Source organism: Geospiza fortis, unplaced genomic scaffold, assembly GCF_000277835.1.
Source record: "Geospiza fortis unplaced genomic scaffold, GeoFor_1.0 scaffold173, whole genome shotgun sequence".
NCBI lineage: Eukaryota > Metazoa > Chordata > Aves > Passeriformes > Thraupidae > Geospiza > Geospiza fortis.
In genome coordinates, this window is record NW_005054334.1 from 6,224,224 (window position 1) to 6,244,282 (window position 20,059).

At 44.9% G+C, this 20,059-nt stretch overlaps 2 protein-coding genes across 5 annotated transcripts in view; one reads left to right on the forward strand and one right to left on the reverse strand.

Moving 5' to 3' along the window:
* The window catches only part of GSG1 (germ cell associated 1), a 13,956-nt gene extending 5,202 nt beyond the window's left edge, over positions 1-8,754 (forward strand). For 2 of the 4 annotated variants that reach the window (XM_005421893.1, XM_005421894.1), the window contains 5 exons: positions 1,421-1,739; positions 4,243-4,290; positions 6,319-6,471; positions 6,591-6,702; positions 7,902-8,754. In XM_005421893.1, coding sequence (XP_005421950.1) covers positions 1,421-1,739; positions 4,243-4,290; positions 6,319-6,471; positions 6,591-6,702; positions 7,902-8,214 — 945 coding nt within the window. In that variant the 3' untranslated portion in view covers positions 8,215-8,754. The remainder of the gene's footprint in view (positions 1-1,420; positions 1,740-4,242; positions 4,291-6,318; positions 6,472-6,590; positions 6,703-7,901) is intronic. The other 2 variants (XM_031057737.1, XM_031057738.1) reach the window with 1 other exon arrangement.
* A 265-nt stretch (positions 8,755-9,019) lies between these two features.
* The window catches only part of FAM234B (family with sequence similarity 234 member B), a gene marked incomplete at its 5' end in the record, with an annotated part of 22,023 nt that continues 10,983 nt past the window's right edge, over positions 9,020-20,059 (reverse strand). The window contains 9 exons of the mRNA XM_031057769.1: positions 9,020-11,042; positions 11,450-11,676; positions 12,805-12,922; positions 13,517-13,672; positions 13,899-13,980; positions 17,322-17,465; positions 18,089-18,230; positions 18,575-18,722; positions 19,412-19,542. Of these exons, the coding sequence (XP_030913629.1) occupies positions 11,037-11,042; positions 11,450-11,676; positions 12,805-12,922; positions 13,517-13,672; positions 13,899-13,980; positions 17,322-17,465; positions 18,089-18,230; positions 18,575-18,722; positions 19,412-19,542 (1,154 nt within the window). The remainder of the gene's footprint in view (positions 11,043-11,449; positions 11,677-12,804; positions 12,923-13,516; positions 13,673-13,898; positions 13,981-17,321; positions 17,466-18,088; positions 18,231-18,574; positions 18,723-19,411; positions 19,543-20,059) is intronic.

The window sequence follows — 20,059 nt, forward strand, 5'->3', positions numbered from 1 at the left end:
CCTGCTGAAGAGACAAAGAAGCCAGAGTATGAAACAACACAGGAAAATTTCAGGAGCCGAGTATTTTCTTGCTTTCAATGAGGGTTTTCGGGGTCAGGCACTGCTTTCTCAGTGTGATGTGATGCTAATAAGGTCCTGCTTTTCAAGAGGAGCTTCTGCACTGTCTTTATTGACCGTGTTTCCAAGCTTGCTGGGTAGCAGAAAAAATTTGTTCTAATTGGGTTATGTGTGGTGCAGTCACAGACAATGCAAAGCTGGGTCTGTATTGTTTATTTATAGTGATGTCCACAGAATGGTCTTTCTCACACGCTCAGCGTTGGGTGAGTCAGCCGAAGTTAAGTGAAGACGACCTGCAGCAGGCAGCGTCTGTACAAACTGAATCTATTCATGGGTAAATAGATTTTCAGAGTCATAAATAGGAAAGGGTGGGAGTATCTGGATGAAGTTGTGCCAAACATAGGGAGTGCCACGTGGGAAGAGACATGCATTGGTTACATGAAAGTTGATGTGTGGGTAGATGACATCTAATCAATCTATGGAGTGATATTTTGGGGTTCTCAGGAGTCAGTGCAGGGTTTTGCAGGAACCCTAAAGTCTTCATCTTTCCTCTGAGTGAGAAAGTCCCTGGTTCACAAACTGCTTTATGAATTACTTTAAATGATGAGATGAAATCAGTAAGAATGTTTGTGGCAACATTCACCCTTATAGGAAAAAAAACCTGGCACTTTGTGTGAAAGCAAAGACGCTGCCATCCCACCAGCCTACCAAATTTCTGATGTGCAGATGACAGCTCAAGTGGAAGGTGCTGCTCTGTGGCTTGTACTTAAGATACCAGCTCTGGATAGCTGGGTGCTCTCTCTGAGCTGGTCACTGCTTTGATGTGGGACCTTCAGTGATTTGGGAACATTTTCCTGCCTTTTCCCACTGAGAAATCACTATACTCTCTGCCTCCCTAGGTACAGTAATGAGCTGCTTGAAAAAGTGTTTTGGGACACTTGGCAGCAAGATTTCTCATTTAATTGGAGAGAGCATTCGTATTTCATGTAAAGGCAACACATGGTATTGAGGGAAGTTGGTTAACAGTTCCTCCCTGTCATCTCTGAGATGGATGGATGTGATGTTCCTTTCATTTTGCTCACGTGCTCACACACCTCAATGCACTCAGCCCTGCTATGTCACCCTCTCTTCCCCAGTACAGATATTCAGAATGCTTTGCTGAATATGGTTGAAGCTGACCAGGTCCAGTGCCCTGGCTTTCAAGGAATGGTTCTTCCATGCTGGGTGAGCTGTTGGGATGTTGTGAGGAGGGCAGAGTGCTCACAACCCCTCCCCACAGCTGCATGCTGTGAGAAGGTGGGATTCCTGAGGCTGTGTGGGACAAGTGGCCGGTGTGATGGTGTGTCCTATTTGTGTGTTGCAGATGGAGCTGCTGAAGGGACTGCCACTGCGCCGTACATTCCTGGCTGTCATCCTCAACCTGCTGGCTCTCACCCTCTCCACCACAGCCTTGCTGGGCAGCTACTGGTGCACTGGGACCCAGAAAGTACCCAAGCCTTTGTGTGGGAAGAGCAAAGCCTCCCAGTGTGTGGGTGTGCCCATGCCATCTGATGCAGACGCGAGCAATGTTTCCTCTGAGGACACAGTGCACTACAGCTGGGAGACTGGGGATGACCGCTTTGCCTTCAGATACTTCCACACAGGGATGTGGCTTTCCTGTGAAGAGAGCATGGAAGGGCCAGGTAGTGTTTTGCTCAGGCAGCCACAACTTATTGCCTTGTATTTACTCCACAGAAGTTTGAATCTGAAAGGTGGAAGGCTGATAACACTTGGGAGAAAAGTATTCTTCCTTTTCCTAGATGGTATCAGCCCTGTGCACTGGTGCAGTCAATATATTTCTGTCCTTCACTGGAATTTCTGTCCTTCACAGAGCAAGGAAACGGAGAGTGGCTGTCTCTAGTGTGCCCTTTGGTCAGGAATAGGGCCTGTGAAGTGCAAGTAATGGTGGTGGTGGCAGTGACTTTATGATAGCCCTGTTCATCCTGGTGGGAATTTCCATGAGCCTCCTTTCCCTTTCTCCACATTTCCATTCCTACACACAGCTTACTTCATGCTCTTCAGTAAATTTGTGCATGTCCTCTCAGAAATCTAAGTGCAGTGATTTTATGCAGATGATAATTTTTAGCTATCACTGTAAGGACTACCATAGTTGGTGTTCTTAAATCATCAAAATGAGTAGTTTTGTGTTATTAAACAGAGACTGGGCTTTTCTTAAAAAAACACAAATAAATAAAACAGAGAAAGGGAATTACTACCTTATAGACACAGAGAAAACCTGGAGGATCTGATCCCAAAGGAACTAAAGCTAGGAAGTAAATTGACCTGAGGATAAGACCTGCAATATTGTAATTGTTTTTAGTTTTTGTGATATTGTGACAGGTTTAATTAGTGATTTTTGACCATGTGGGGCTGGCACTGTAAATCCTGAAGTGCCAGGGACTGGTTGTGCAACCTGTACTAGAACCCTTTGGTGCTTCCCTTCACCCTTGGCTTGTTCCTGCCCAGACCTGCTCAAGTCCTTCTGCTGAAACCTGTGCCACGCCAGCACAGGTGGGTGCTCTGCAGTGCTCAGATGCCCTTTACTGCCTGAAACACCATCAAGTATCAGAACTAATCCAGAAGGTGGTCAACACAGAGATTTGTATCTAAAAACAGAGTGATGAAAGTCACTTTCATCAGGGCCATTCCCCTGAGCCCACCACCCTCCCTTCAGCCCTGCGCAAGTACAAACGTCTCACCTTCTTTAACCAAGCCATCCTTCCAGTATAGTATTTTTCATACCTGTTTCTGTCAGTTTGAAAATAAATAACTGGTGAAGAAAAGCAGACAGAAGGAGGGCTTGGAGCAGAAGGGAATGTGCTTGAAACTCTCATGTCCTCACAAGTGGGCTGCTTTTTGTTATGAGCATTTCCAGAAGGGCTGTGGAAGGAGATGTGTTTATTTATGACTGGTTAGGGTTGGGTTGTGTTTCCATGATGCTTGTGGGAGTGAAACTACATCCCTCAACTGATTTCTCTAAACAACTTTTCTGTTCACTGGGCAGTCCTGGAATAACCCCAGTGCCTGAAGGAACAGAGAAAGTATGTAGCATCTGGATCACAGCAGCACACGGGATAGAGCACGGGATAGAAACACAGTCAGTCTCAGTCTCCAGCTTCCCGTAAATCACCCTCCACTACTGTGCATCTTTGAAGTAACTGCATAGACAATAAAAACAACAAAGAAGGGACTACTCTGAACAAAAGGAGTTTAAGTTGAGCTGGAGAAAGGATTTCATTTTCAGGCTAATTGCAGGATCAGTTTAGATGAGCCATTACTGAATATCCTCATTAAAGTTCTAGGTGAAGTAGCAAATTGCAAGTTAATGAGAACCGCAGATGGCACTAAACTGGGTAGCATCCTGAGAGCTGTGGATGACAGAAGTAGCACAGGAGATTTGGAAAGATTAGAACTGGGGATAGAAATTAAGAAAATTAGATTCTTACATGAAGCGGAAAAGTCAGGGAGAAAATACTGTGCCAAGTGGAGGAGAGAACCCTCAAATGCAGCAATGCAGTATGCAGGGACAGAGACTTACAGATAATAATGATGGACCCTCAGCTGAGACAGTAGTTTGCCAAAGCAAATATTAACACAATTTGTTGAAATAGCATGTCCAAAATGTGAGGACCAAGGACCATATTTCTGTAGGAATCTCTGCCACAGAAGGGGGACTTGCACCTCTGTCACAAAGTAGTTCACTTGGAAAGTTCTTTTTTTGCTTTCTTCTTTGAGAAGCAGTGCTAGAAATGCTCTTCTGAGATTAGGGTATGTGGGAATTCAGCAGAAGTGATGGATCTGCAGTCTGTTACAAGCTACACCCTTAATAGACCTGATCATCAGTAATGTTGTGAATGAGTAGCAACAGATTTTTATATTCAACAGAGGCTAGAAAGATTTACGAATTGATGAACCTTTTTTTAATGAAAAGGTAATTTCTAGTTTTGCAGGCAAATGTTGCCTTTTCACCTTTTGCCCCAGTGAACGGCTGGAAAGATAGAAAAAGACCAGAGGTGAGAAGGTCTGATGGGTAGACTCAGGGATGAATGGATGTATGCACTGAAAAGCGAGTGAGATGAAGAGATTCTGTTTTCCTCTGTGTTCCCTGCAGTGTTATAAACTAAAAGCTTTGGTTTTATGTTTCAGAAGAGAAATGCCGTAGCTTTATTGAGCTTTCACCACCAGCAGAGAGAGGTAAGAGCAAATCCCTGTCTTTCACTGTAGCTGTACAGTGCGCCTCCTAGGGACAGGGGACCTGCAGCATTTTGCCTGTGTGGGGACAGCAGGGTGGGTCCCCAAAGAGCCAGGTATGAAATCCTGTCCTCGCAGTTGCTAAAAGAGCAAAGATTTCCTCCCAGATGTTTGCATAAACCACTGCCATTTGTGAAGGCAGTGCTGGAAACCTCAGATTCCCTCCAGTATGAGGTGGGATTTCTCTCATGTAGTGAGTTGCCTGGTCTGGAGCTGTCATCTTGCTGTAGTAAAGGGGAAGAGGATGGATGCAGCCTCAGGGCAGTCCCTCCCACACAGGCTACATGTTAACTCAGTGCTTCAGTTTTGGGGTCTAATACCATGAATCTGGAAGCTGAATCACCTCTTACTTTGTGGTAAGTGAACAGGACATCTGAAAATCACGCTTTCAAGGTGAAGTCCCTGCCTCATTAAATACAAACCTACATTTGGGTGGAAGAGATCACCCCTCCTGTCATTGTCACATGTTTCAAATCACCCTGTGGATAGCTTCAGTATACTTTGATATAATTGTACATATACAGACATTCTACTTAATGAAGGCTTTTCAATTGGTGTGGGCTTGCTAACTATTCCCTGAGATGGAGGCTGGAGACAAGTCATTTCAGAAGATGTTCATCTATGAAGGGAAAGGCCTGTGGCAGCATTCAGACCCTGAAACAGGGGTGTAATAAATGATGGGGATTTGCAAGCACCATTTTCACCTCTGCCTGCACAAAGTATCATCTTAAAATGACCAGTGCAGGTGCCATTGTATGGCTGGGTTAGCACTGCACAAGGGGGTGTGGCTGCTGACTGCGGGATGGACTGGCTGAGCTGGGTGTGTGCAGAGCAGCTCCACAACACACAGGCAGCATTACAAGACCAAATTACACATCATCAGTGGGAAGCTTGGACTCACAAGGAAAATGATGCAGAGGTCTCTGTGTATGTGTGGTGCCTACAACCTCCAGAATACTTTTGACAGTCTGACCTTTAATGAAATATTCTCCTTGATGGTGCTGCAGCAAGCAAGCCAGCTCCTTTAAACAGTGAATGCAGCTCATCTATTTCTGCTAAAGAGCTGGTTGACTCTACGGCACTAATGATGTTGAGTATTCAAGTCAGTGCCACATTAATGAGGGTTTTCTTCACACTCCTTTTCCCCAGCTGAATGCCTCCTCTACAGCCATTAATAGCTGCTAACAGTAGCGTTCACGGTGCTGCTTCATTTGTCAGATTAATGTTTCTTCCTCAGTGGATCCTGTGCTTTTCCACAGCCCAGCATTACAGAGTGCCTTTCTTCATCCTCCTTCAGTTCTTGCTGCACAGCTGTAGAACTCAGCTCAGCTGTGGACTCTGGTATCACTTAATCCCACTTGAAATCCCAGTATGGAAGTACCTGCACTCTGTTCAAGGAGCAGGGTGGGCAGTCAGTGCTACTGCCCTGGCTGGATATCAACCCCAAGGAACGTACTTTCATTTTAATTGAGGTTTCAGTGAGAAATACAGGCTTGCAAGAGGCTTCCTGAATTCCAGAGCCCATGTCCCAGACAGTCATAGATGCACCATATAGCTCTTAAATAGTTGAGTCCCAGGTTAAAAGTTGTTTGCTTTTGTTGTTGTGATTAGAGCTTGTATGTGTTTGTGGCAAATCTATGACCATTAGATTTTATGCTAATAGTCAACAGTTTCCCTGTCTTTTTCCTTTTGCTTTCCTCCTTGCCATTTATGAATAGTCCTGGCTTGTTTACAGAGGCCATTTTAGATCCCCTCAGCTCTGCTATGCTAGAGGAGCCAAGCCATCCTCTGTGACATGCACTCTGTCCCTTACAGCATCCACTGATCCCTTGCTCACAGGCTGGGGAGATTGCTTTTGGATGTTTGCTCTTTTCCTTCGTTCCCTTCTATCCAAAGGACATCCTTTCAGGATCGGGTTGAGAGAAGGGAGTACACTTCCTTGAACATGGTTGCATCCTGTATTCCTGGCAGGAATCCTGTGGCTGTCACTGGGATCAGAGATGCTGTACATCAGCTTGCTGCTCATCAGCTTCATCCTCCTGATGGTGGAAATTCTGCATACTGGCAATCCTGTCTGTGGGATGAAGCTCAATGCCTTTGCTGCTGTCTCCTCAGTGCTGTCAGGTAAGTGTATTACTGTAGTCTGGGAATGCCAGCACTGGAGAGCCTGCTTTTCCACTCAAGGCTGATGTATGCTGCTCTGGCTCCTGCTGTAACTTCTTTGCTTTGTCCTTTGTGTCCAGGTCTCCTTGGGATGGTGGCACACATGATGTACACTCAAGTCTTCCAGGCAACAGTTAATCTGGGACCGGAGGACTGGAGGCCACACACGTGGGACTATGGCTGGGCATTCTAGTACGTGAGCTCTGAGGCCATCTCCACCCCCAGCCTTTAGAGCTTCAGCCATGCCACCCGCTTCCTCCTCCTTTCCTGACCTTCTGTGTGCTCCAAAGACAGGTGTACCAAGGTTCTCCTACCATTAATCTCCTGTCTTTGCCTCACCCTGTTTTAATAAATGGTGGCTCAGCTACTTAAATGAATGGTTGCCAAAGGAGTTGGAAAACAATGGGGTCACACCTGAACTGAATTGCCTTCAGCCCTGCTGACTAATTAGGCTTGCCCCTCTGCTGGTTTGCCCTGTTTGGTCTCAACTCTTCCCTGTGTGCAGAGGCCAGCGTCACACTTGTAATGATGCTCTCACCTTGTTTTTCTGCAGCTTTAACAAGTTGCATGCTGGCTTGGCATCTTCACTAAAGGGCCTATTCCTGCAACACCAAGCCTGGACATGAGCCTAAAGATGTGGACAGAGCTCAGCCCCCAACCAGTAGCCACACCATCTTCTCCAGTGCTGGCCCAGCCTATAATGGCAGCTGCACTGGAGGCCAAGGCCATCTTCATGGTACTACATGCAGGAAGGAGGGAAAGCAGGCAGTGCACCACAGGGTCACTTGTGAGCCAGGAAGAGGAGCTGTGAAAAGCAGGTGGCTCAGTGTGCCTTTCTCTATAGGATAAAGCAGCCAAGCACCATGGACATGACATACCTGACCTGAAAAACAGTTGGGTGAGCCTTGCAGGTGCCCATGGAAAGTGCAGGTTCAATTTCAATGCTGTATTGATGATGACCACATTGATTCTTAAACACTCCAGTGCCATGTGCTACCCGTGGACATCAAATGCCAGGATGACAATTTGGTTACACTCAGGTAGACAAGCCTCATGCACAGTAAGGCACTGAGAGACCAGCAATACAGAACTTGCTTCCAAGCTGTGCTCCCTTGCTCTGACCAGTTACAGATGTTCCTGATGCCCTTTTCCCTGTGTCACCTCCTTTCCCTGTCATGGGGATGACCAGTACTTATCCCACTTATCTAAGAAGAATCCTGTGGTGGGATAACCCCTAAGGAACTGTAACGCTATGAGCCTTAGTCACTCTAGTTCAAGTCTGTGCCCAGTAGATTCTGCCTGGCAAACCAGGGAGAATTGGGGTGTGTCATGGTGTTCCTTACCCTACATGGCTTTTCACAGCATCTGCTTCTTCTGTGTGTCTCTGGCAGCATGGCCTGGGCCTCCTTCACCTGCTGCATGGCCTCTGCTGTCACCACTCTCAATACCTACACCAAGACAATACTGGAGTTCAAAAGGAACCACATCAAGGGATATGATGGGACCCTCAAGGATCACCCTCAGCACCACCAGTGCTTCATACAGCAGATAAGCAGCTACTATGAGCCCAAAGGCAAGGTCTTCCATTCAGTCTCCGAGGGAGTCGACTTCTACACTGATCTGCAGCAGAAAATACTCCAGAGGGAACCAGAGCTGGACCTGGATGAAGTCTTGGGCCAGACAATTGGGGAGGATCGCTGTTAGGGATGAGTGTACAGGGACAGAGCAGCGGGGTTTGGGAGGAACTAGAGCTCTGAACCAAGCACTGGCACCACTGTTGGCAGGTTTTGGGGAGCTCTTCCAGTCTCTACAGGGAGTGAGGAGCTGGGCACTGGGTCAGGGCAATTAGAGTAGAAGTCTGGGGGTCCTCCCTGGTCATATACAGTGTGATGGGTGCCCTCATCTGACAAGGATGGAACTGGAGGGACATGCTGGTGCCAGCTGTCTCCAAGCACTTCCAGAGTTGAGTCAGATGTCCTGATCCCAGTATTGCACTGGGGAACAGATAGTCAGCACCATCCAGATGGCAAACTGCACTGCTGGGTGGTGTCATATTGACCTTCCACCAGCACCTCCAGTTCAGTGCTACGGTGAAGGCCATCAGTGTTCATATTGATCAGCTGTCACCCTCTCTGAACACCCTGCTTATTCTTAATTTCCAGGCCCAAACTCTTCTCCCTGCCCCCAGATTAAAAGTCCTGCTGCAGTAGGAATAGGGGGTACCTTTCAGACATCTCTCCCTCCTTCCTATCTGTAATGACTCCCACATGTTCCCTTCTTGCTTTTTGCCCAAAAATCTCCCATTCTGAGGTACCTTGCTGTCTGCCTCTTTTTACTGTTTCTTCGTAACCATTAAGAATTTGGCAGGACTTTTGTTTTTTATGTTACTTCTATTCATCTATTCTTTTTTGTCCACTGTAAAAATATTGCAAACAACCCCTGAATCAAAACCCCAAGCAAACTCATAATCTCTCAAAGGTGAAACACTGGTTCACATGACACATGACGCTGTACACAGTATTTATTTTGTTTCACTGCAGTTCAAATACATTTTTCCAACAATATACAGACAGACTCTTTATTCACAGTGGGGGTGGGGGGGGTGTGGGCAGGGTGAATTCACATCAAGGAGGAGCTAACATCACTGCTCTTGAATATCAGTTCTCTCAGGAAGAATCTCAGAAGTAACTACTTAGGTAACAGCCAATTCACCTTTCCCAGCAAGGTGGTGGCCGCACAGGAGGGAAGAAGCACTCCTGTTTAATCCCTCATACGTTACTGGTCCTCACACTTTCAGTCCTACTCTGCAGCTCTACTAACTGACACTAGCTCTAATATAAACACTAAACCCTGTCTGGAGGAAAATGTCAGGCCTAGAGCCATTGCTACAGTTGTGCTAATATATACAAAGCTATTTACACAAAAATACCATTAAACATATACAAACTGTTCACAGCTCTGACATTAGGAGATCAGGGCCCAAAGACCAGCCTTGGGGCTTGCAGCTAAACCTGAAGGGCTATCCTGGAAGCTTTATATAGAAATGTGGGATGATGGAAAGGGTGATGCAGCAAAGGGAGGTGTCAAGGGCCCAGGAGAGCAAACCCATGGCTAATGTGCCCATCTGGAAGGAGGGTCAAAGTCTGCTATCACCTCATAACTCATGGGGAAATGTGGGGAGGCTGGAAGGGCACATGCTATACAGAAAAGTCCTTTGCAATCCTCATCTCAGCCTGGCTCTGTTTAATGTCAAAGGCCAGGCTTAGAATGGCATACTAGGAAAGGAGTTCCTATATTGCTGCCCTAAACTACTGGTGGGGAACTACCAGGGCACCAAATTGTTTCACTTTTATATGGTCTTCTCTACTACAAGAAAATTGAAATGCAACACAGAATGATGGCACACTCTGGGACACAGAGTGGGACACACCTAACACACTGTAAACAAATGTGTCCCAGGAGTAGCTTGCTCCTCCTGGAGCTGCACACAGGGCTGGGCTGGCAAGGGAATGGCAATATTGAGCTCAGAATAGGGTTAAAATGAACAGAAAAGCTTTCTAGTTCTGTCTCTGAACCTCTAAACCGTTGGAGAAGCAGCGTAAGGATAAGCTCTTCTGTGACAAGACTGAGTGACCTTTCCAGTGACAGTTGGGATCTGCTGGACCTCCTATCCCAAGGGGGGGATGACACATTGGCAAAGGGAGACTCTGCCCATGGGACTGCAGTGTGATGTTACAGTGACAATGTGGGTTCATAGAAACCTTAAGGATGGAGAGAAAGAAGCTGGGAACCTTTCACTTCTACATCACCCACATATGCCTGAACTTGGTGTCCTGAACTTGGAACTGGGAAAGAAAGACACAAGTGCAAGGGGCTGGCAAATGCTGTGGAGACCATCTTTCTCTAGATCAGGTAATTCAGCCAGAGAACTAGCTTGTTTGTGAGTCTGGCAACAGCATGGACAAGAGAGCTGAGAGCACAGGAGAAGTCATAGATAAGACTAAACCTGCAGGTGCCAGAGGCTTCTCTCCAAAAATAAAAAGATTAAGGGTGTCCTTTAGCCACACCACTTGCCTTGACTCATCATGGCTCACTCTAGGCATAGAGCTTGTTAGACTGGATTGGGAACACTGTTTGGACATAAAAAGGTGTGTCCTAAATCTCATTCATAAATTAAACATACAAAAAATATACACACATTGTATAAATTAACACATATATATATAAAGCCTGATTTTATATATATATGTATATAACCTCTAAATTCACATTTCTGTGTTACCTGGAAGGAAGCATGCAAGAACAGCACATGGAGAGGGAGCTACTGAGCAAAGTTTCTCTGGTACAGAACAGGTCTGTCTAGGACAAACCTGCCTCCAGCAGCATTCCTCAGACAGCTGAAGAAAGGGGAAGTGCTTTTAGACCCCATTCCCTCTATACAGCCATTTTCCTGAAGATATACAGAGCAGCTTCCTGTATTCCCAAAACAGGCCACAGGTCCAACCAACATCTGAGGAACCACCAGGCTAGAGCTGAAGAAGGAAAAGCAAAGAAACATTAAAGTCAAAATCTATTATCATCCAGTCTGGTAAAGTCAGCAACAGAACCTGGGCACCACTATATGGAGGACCCTTGCTTGCCCGTGTCAAAACAAGTGATCTCAGTCCCACCTCTCTGATCCCTCTGCAAGTCTCTCAGTCTCTTATGATCATCATCCCTGCTTCTTTCTAGGATGCTGTGCTGTGTTCAACTGCCTAAGTACATCTTTGCTTCATAATCTGTCCACCTTATGCCCAAAGGGGCAGCCAGTCATCTTGCAAACATTTTGCATCCCACCAGTCTCTTTCCATCCCAAAGAGCACCTTAACCATGTCTGTAGGGAAGAGATCAGATGTTTTCAAAGGCCTGGATTTCATGAGAGATTCCTGCACAATCTCACCTTCTGAGGAAAGTCAGCAAATTTCATCCGCGCAAGAAATCGCCTCACTTCTCCACGGCTGATTTTTGGAGTCCTGCTGTCCTTTAACCACACCATTCGGCCCCGGCTCATCATGGCCCACTTCAGGCCCAGCTTGCTGACCGACAGAAACCCTGGCTGCTTTTCAGAGGTTGCAGTTGTTGTCACAGTGATGTGAAATGCATCCTTTTGGAGATCATTAATTCCAACTGGTCCATCAGAAAAGGGCAAGAAAACAGTGGTGAGGAAGAAATGATTACAGTTCTTCCAAAAGAAATCTTATAGCCCTTACTCAGTCAAAACATACACTAGACTGATAGCATATTCAGTCTGACTTTACAATTCCATGTACCTTAGTTGATAAGGGAAAATTATTTTAACATTTTACCATGGAAAGAAACTGAAATATAGATCAGAAATGGAAGGGTTTGGTTCCAGGTTATGTTTTTCAGTTTGACATAGAATATGAACATATTTCAAGAATACAGTTCACTCTCAGCTTTCCTTCCCACACCTGTTAGTAGCTACTTTTTAGCTCTATAAAACTGGAAATCTGTAAAGCACTGGCAAGTCAGGTGACTCCAGTCATTGCAGAATGATCTGTACAGACCTCAGAAATCCTAGTTTCTAAAAAAAACCCTGTAACAATAGTATTCTATTTGTTCTTGCCTGAACTGTGTTTTTGATTCAAGTCCAATTAGATGTTATTACTATGCAGCAGTTTTTCTACGCTTCCTGGCCTACTTCTCTTAGTTCTGGATGAACTGATCTTTTATCCCACACTCCCATGCACAAGAGGCTGGTTATTTGCTGCTTTAGAAAGAGCAAGAAAATTGAACAGGGACTGTAAAATCTTGTATAGATGTTAAATCCAGATCTACTTTTCCCTGAAAACACACTTATATATTTTGATTCCCCCTTACAAAAATAAAGAGGAAGTAGAACAGCTCGTATCCCAAAGAGTGGGAGATGGCCAACAAAAGCAGAAAAGCAGGACTGTATCTGATGTGACAGAGAAAAGTCACATAGTGATTTTTTATGCACTGCATTAAATTAAAAACTCCATGGAACGCAACACAACTTCTCTGGTGTAAAACATGCATTAAACCTGTCATTGGTTAAACATGTAAGAAACTTTGTGGGTCTTTTATTTACAAAGTAGGGGGTGGACAGGATGCTCCTTCAGAAGGAAGATGAATCTTATTTCCCATTGTCATGCTACGTGAGGTGGACCTTAGGTGCTCCCTTTAAAGGCACAACTGCAGCCCATTGTTTCTCACAGCTACTTCTCTCTCTGTATTTCTAGCCTAGGTAGTTTCTCCTCCATTTGTACTCACCTGCTGAAGCAATGACTTTGTCTGTTGCATTGGTGAGGTCCAGAAGGACTGTAGGAAAAACAGGATGGAGGAGATAGAGGTGGTGCAGCCCTGGGCGCTCAGGTCTGGGACCAGGTTGCTGTTGGAATGCAAGACATAAAAACATAACAACTGTTAGCAAAGGGGAGTCTAGCTTTGTCAAAAATACAAAGATTTCTGACACTGTGTTGTTTTTACATGGATCAAAGAATGAAAACCTGTGGTTTTACAAAGATTAAATCCCGAAACCATTTTTCCCCAAAACAGAATTTGCTCTACAATTTCTCTTTGGTAAGGCTGAAATCTAGCTCTGTCATATGCAGCTTGATGGGCAAAGCTACAGTCTGGAAGTTTGAGTCTCCATGCCAAACTGTGTGCCTGCATGGACAGAAGGAGCACTCTGGGCTGGGAACAAATCTGCAGTTACAGCTCCTCAGTGCTGCACGAAAAAATGAAATTCACAGATTTTGGGGTTTGTGGATGCAAAATTTCTGTCAACAAAGCTTTACAATAAAGAATTTGCACATGAAAACTCCTGTGCTCAGGCTCAGAGAAGTCAGAATGTCAAAGTGAGAGACGTCCCTGACAGCCTTCTCGTATCTTAGGTTCAAGTTCAATGGCAATAGGAATAAAAGACAGAGACTGCATGTGCCTCAGAGAGAAACCTCAAAGTGAAGAAAAGATGTGTGCTCACCAAACTTCGTAACACAGGCTTTGTTTCATCAGCCCAGAAGAGAAAAACAGATTTCTTGTCCAAAGTCATGACTGAGAGTGCATCGAGTTGTTGCCTCTGCCATGGAAGCTCCTGGTTCCAAACAGGGAGGCCAGATTTGCCATCTATCACCACCACCTCAAGGCAGGGAGAGATTGAGCATTAATGGATGCCAAGGCATGGGTATGCAGAGCCCCCTTGCAGAGGCATGGCCTGTGCTGTTCCCTTTCATGCCTGTGGCCACACCCTAATGAGTGCCAGCCAAAGAGATGGGAAAAGCAAGGACCAGAGAATTTTGTCTCTTTTTACCCAGTCTACCCCACTCCTGTGCTGCCACTGCCCTCCCTGCCTTCACCTGTTTTACCTTTTTATTCCCATCTCCAGTCTGTGCTTGCAGCATGAAGTCCAGAGTTTCATCAGCACCAAAGTAACCTGGTACAGGCTGGCTGTAAATTTGGAAAAAGAAACACTCAGCCCCATGGTAGAAAAAAAGTAATTTCAGATGGAGGCAGAATAGCTGCCTTCACCCTCCATTCTGCCTCTTAAAATGACAGGATTTGTCATGCTAAATAAGGTCTTTCAATCACTCAGAACTGACTGTCAGGAATCATTTGCTGGTGGATCAGAAAAATGCAAAATGGTAAAGTGGCCCATGGTGCTTTTCAGCCATTCTTCAGAGTTGTCTGTGTGGGGGGCATTGCTTGATGGGCTGTAAGGACATGTGTTTATCCCCCTGTACACTACCCTATCATCCTGTCCTTTGCATGAGAACCCGTACTGTTGTTGCTATAATTATATAATATTACCCAGCCCTTCCAAAATGCATTGGCACATTTGGCCTCCTGCAGAAAGTGGATTTCCCAGGCTGCCTTAGCTGTGTGAAATGGATCTTAACAAACTCAACATTAATGTCAGCCCATGATTCCTTGTATTGTATTCTTACTGCTGGCAGGTTTACAAGCCTTTTTGTGACTTTAAGCAGGTTAAATGAAGTCCCTTCTCATCCTCTCACTTCTGGGTGACATAACACATTAATATCTCTCATTATAACTGTTTTTTAACCATATTCCTTGCTTTTGGCTTTCTAAGCCTTGCCTCTGTCTTCCTTCAATTCACCACAGCCAGATGCACAATTCTAAATAAGCACAATTGAGTCCACAAAGTTCACAAAACCAGAGATTTTATGGCAAGGCAGGATCAGAGTATATCCTCTCTCCTCTTATTTATGATAGATTTCTGTATTTCACCCAATTAACCAAGTATCAGTAGGCTGGCTTTGCGTCATCTTTGATGAGATGAATTCATCACTTCTCATGACAGTTAGTTCTAATGATTAATTTCACCCAAAGAAACATTCCTGCATCTTCTTTCTCCTGAACATGAATGGCTTTTGCTCCAAGGCACTTGTTCTTGCTATGCCTGTTAGCTTCTATTTCTTACATACGCTTATGAACTCACCTCTCAGGCTTCTCTTTGATCATATAAACTCAATAGTTAAAATCTTCCATACCAAAGCATTTTTTCCAGGCCTTTTCCCAATTTTTTTTTCCATCTCCCCCTTTAAAACATGCATGACAGAATGGTTCCTGAACAGTAATACCACAGCACCACAGTGGCTTGACTTTATACTTACGACATCAAGCAATGTCATTTTCTTTACAGACACCTTTGGCAACCACGTGCTGCCTTCAAGGCAGCCTCACGAGACACTCCTATAGCTTGAAAGATCTCCAATAGCAAAAGGAAGTAGCAGACAATTCTATCCTATGACCACAAACTCAAAACATCTCCTAAGGTGCCTCTGCCCTTTTGGGTCACAGTCAGTGGCAGATCCCACAAACGGAATGCACACAAATGTAAGTACATCGGATGCTACCAATCAAGCGAAAAATCCCCTGGGCACTTGCTCAAATGAACCAGAAGGCTTGTAATTATTCTGCCCAACAGTAATCCCCCCAGCAACCTGCTATTAATCCTCTCTCATCTGAAACATCCATTTACAACACAATTTGCAACTGCTTACTCAATTTCATGGTCTCTGAACTTCGCCCTTGTTTTATGACTACTGATTCTCCTTTATGGTTTTCCAGGGATCTTGTCAAAAGCTATCTGGAAATGCAGCACATCTGCAGTAGCCGTGTTGGTTTTCTCGGAAATTATTCCCACAGGTGTGGACTCAGTCTGCCTGGATGAAGTGGTGCGCTTGGGGCAGGTTTACCCAGGAAAAGGAGTGCTCACAGCTGGCTTTGTAAGCTTTGTTTAACAAGGAATTCAGTCTGTTGGACTCTGGTAACATCCCTGACCTGAATTTGATGCTTAAGTAGAACTTAAGTTCTAAAAAAATCCAAACAAACCTCTCAATTAAATGCTTGGCCATAATACATTCAGTGTAGTAAATTCTGTCTTTCTTAACTCCAAGAAAACAGGTAGTCCAGGACTTTAGCATAGCAGCCTAGAACAAGAATTGCTTTCATTATTTTTTAATGACTATCTGCCAGCTCCTCTACACGTTTTGTACTCTGTCCCTTGGGAGGTCAGGGAATGGGAAAAAGCAGCAGCCTTGAATACTAGCTGCCCAGAGATGTTGTGAAGTCTCTGTCCTCGGAGATATTTAAAACCTGACAGCACACAGCCCTGAGTAACTTGCTCTAGCTTGTCTAGAGTCTGCTTGAGCAGGTAGGTGGGATTAGGAAATCTCCAGAGGTGCATTCCAACCTCAACCATACTAGTAAAGAATGGTTTTTGACCCTTCTTGATCTGTGTATTTCAATTTATTGCTGCATCCATTTAGAAATTTCTTGTGTATAACTGATTCTACAGCACCTATGAAGTGGCTTTGCTTCATCACTTTACACACACCCTTTAAACTTGATGCCAGACACATTAAAAAGTCTGCAGATTCTGGGCCCAAAACAGTTCTAGTCCATTTCCTTTCCCCATAGCATGATCAACCGGTCATAATTAATTCCTAGAGCTGTGGCTTATGTCACCCATCAGCCCTCAAGAATGTGGACATTACCTGAATATTGAAGATAGCTGAACACCCTTTTTTTTTTCCTTAATGAAGTTCCAGTGCCTTCTTCTCATTTATGCTCTTGACAGTTGGGTAAGACAGAACTCAGAGATGCTTTCTTTATTCTCAATACTAGAGCAAGCAGTTGTTTCCCATGTAATTTCCCTCAATTGTGCCCAACTGCCCTTTGCAAATATTTAATACTGGGAGCACTGAAATTGCTGGTTATTACCTACCCACAAGATCTGGAAAATTACTTAATTTCCATGTGTGAAATTAGAGGATGAGCAATATTATTTTAAGGTTTACATTTAGTATAGATGCTGACTGCCATCAAAATGCTCATTTTCAACTTTCAAGGAACATTAAGATCTCTGGGCCATACTCATTCACCTGCTCTAAATTTTTAACATTACTAATGTAACTGATCCCCTCCACTGAAGCCCTGGACAGCAAGTGGGCTGAATCACACACATCACTAATCCACTAAATTCCAATGCCACATCATTCCCATGATTTCAGTGTTGGGTACCTGAATCAAGCCCCTTATTTGTGATCACTCACAAGCTCACAGATCAAGTTCCCAATCTTCTATTCCTTGCTCCCCCTGCCCTGCTCACTTGGCTCAACAACCCACACCTCCAGTACTTAGACTCCTCTTCAGACTTGGAGAATTACTGTCAATTGCTTTCTAAGGAACACACATGCTTAGAACTGAAAACTGGGAAATGGTACAGGAAGAAATAGGACAGAAAAATGTTCCCAGCAAGTAACCTGCTGATATTCTGCAGCTCCAGGGTCCAGCGGCGCTCCAGGTCCTGTCCCCTCAGCAGGATCAAGCTCTCTTTGGTTGTGATGAGCAGGTTGCTGCAGTTTGTGTCAGCTGTCTTCACTGTCTGCAGAAAGTCAACACCCCCACTGGCACAAATGGAAAACAGAGATCAAGGCTTGTACCTGCACATCTCAGCACTAGCTGCCTGTCCATGTGGCAATTCCTACAAAAGATGTGAACTATACTTGGAGAAGTCCATTTTTTCCCCAGTGATGTGGGCTCCTCAGTTGAGTGAACTAAATTCAAACATGGGGTCTTCTGAATATCATGAGTTACTATAAAAAGCCTGCAGTTTGTGAGTTCACATTTGCTCCCTCCCTTTATTCCTACCGAGGCCTGCCCCACAGTTTGGCAGTAAAGAAGAATGAGCTGAGAAATCCAGGCCCACACAGACTGAGCTTCCTAAAGAGACTCCACTAGCTGGGAATGCCTCTTTTTTCCCTTCAGCAATGCACACAGGGCTGAAGAAAGGAACAAGGAGCAGGAGAAGCTAAGGACTCCCTTTTATGATATTCTACACTTCTTTGGCTAGGACAGCCAGAGGACAGGGAGGAAATGACAGGTTCCCCACAGTATTCCCCAGTTATCAACTGGACAATGAAGAGAAGGACAGTACTGAAGTAGAAGCAACCACCTCTAGGAGCACTAATAAGTGCCTACCCTTCCCTTCCTCTCCCAGAAGGAGCAAGATGACAAGTCCATCTTCTACCTGTAAATGTCAATGAGCTCTGACAGGTTGACAGATCTGCGCTTTTCCCACTCTGGCTCCTCCTGCTGCAGCATTGCAGGGAAGTTGTCCCGGTTTCTGGCTTGGGTAAAGATATCCCTCAGGGCAACAGCCTGAACATTACCTGCCAGGAAGAGTAAAGATGAAGAGTCCTGACTGCAAAAGAGAGCCCAGTAGGACAGAGGGTAATTGGGAGCGCTGCAGTTGTGGTAGAAGGCAATGAAATGCCCAGAGCTGGAACTTCCCTGGCATGCTGTGCCTTTGGGAAACTCCAAAGTATTTGAGACTAGCAGGTATTGGTGCTCCTGTACTTTTCCACACCATGGCAGTGAGACTTGTGCTTCTGCCCTCTTAGATTCTACAGCAGAAGGCATGGCACAAGTATCCCAGGGACATTCTGGACCATTTTAGGTAAAACAGATGTTTTCTCAGGAAGGTGAAGTGCTGCAGAGGCAAGGTGCACCTTACCAAAACCAAACAGGATGTAGATGGCTCCTCGGCTCGTGATGTGGACTTGGGGGCCAATCACTTTCCCTTCTCCATTGGTGCTGTACCTCACAGGCCCACCCAAAGCAGTTCCAGTCTTTCCTGATACTAAGATGAAAACCACATCAGGCTGCAAGGAGAGAGAGGCAGAGATTTTTATCAGTGCTTTCAAGCACCTCTGCACTCAGAATCTTCCCTCAACCCCATAGCATGAAGTTGCACTGATAATTTCCCCTCAGCAAGGTCTAGATAGTGTTTGCTTTCTCTTTGCTCAGTCTGGCTTCCTTGTTATCTTACATTCATGTTTTTCTCTTGACACAAATGCATCAAATATAAAAGGGAATTCAAAAATCTGAGTTCCTCTAACAAAATCTATGTTAGAATTGTGGGGAGGGATGAACATAAAGGAAATCTGCATCTGAATTAATCACACAATTAATCAGAATTAATTAATAAAGAAAGTACTTTCTTTTGGATAAGGTAAATACTCCTTTCTCCAGAGATCCATCCCTACACTGCTGCTAAACATTCACTTCAAACCACACATTCACTGAACAGAAGCAGATAATTCTCAAGTCTCAGTCAGGTGCAAATAATGACCCTTCTGTTCATTCCCAGCTGTCAAGAATGCAGGTAGTGTCATTATTGTTTGATCTCACTGCTCTGAGCTGGAAGAAAAAGGGTGCTTTTCAGCAAAATCCAAGGGAATGAAAATTAGGAGCTCTAGCAGCTCCAGTTACAGTCCTTCCACATCAGTCTATTTTTCCTCCACACAAATAGTAAAGGTCCTTCCAAACCCTGAGTAAGGATGTGCTGTACCTGTGTCTCTGTGAGAACCAGAACAACAATATCCCTAATGCCATCTCCATCTACATCTGGAAGAGTTGCAGCTGGTGCAGCCAGGATCCCACTTGAAAGATGAATGGAGTTCAGTGTCCAGATGGTCTTGCCTGTGGAAAGAACAGGATAAAAGAGATCTGTACTTGGGGAACCAGAGAGCATCCCTAGAGGGTTCCACAAAACCTTCTTGAAAAGGAAGCAAGAGAAATTATTCCTCCCATTCTGTGTGAAGGGAAAAGTCACATCTACAAACTGAGACAAACTGCAGTGGGAAGCAAAATTATTCTCCCAGTATTTCTTCAGACTGCCTTTGAATCAGGCCTCAAGTTCTGCTGTGCTCCCTTCTTAGCATCTCTTTAAAAGACCTGAGCCCTAAATAATTTCTGAAATAGCAGAGACTATTTAAGGTTCACTTTACAAAGGAGAACCCAAATGAGAGTGCTGCTCTGCAGGACAGCAGTTGTTTGCCTCAGCCAGCAGTAAAGGCTAGGTAAATGTGAGGAAAGGAAACAGATGGACAGTTCTGATATTCAGAGTGCAAATCTGTGTCTCAGTTAAATTCCCAGCAGCAAATTACCACTCCAGCATGACATGCTTACTCCACCTCAGGGGGAAAGCATGTTAACA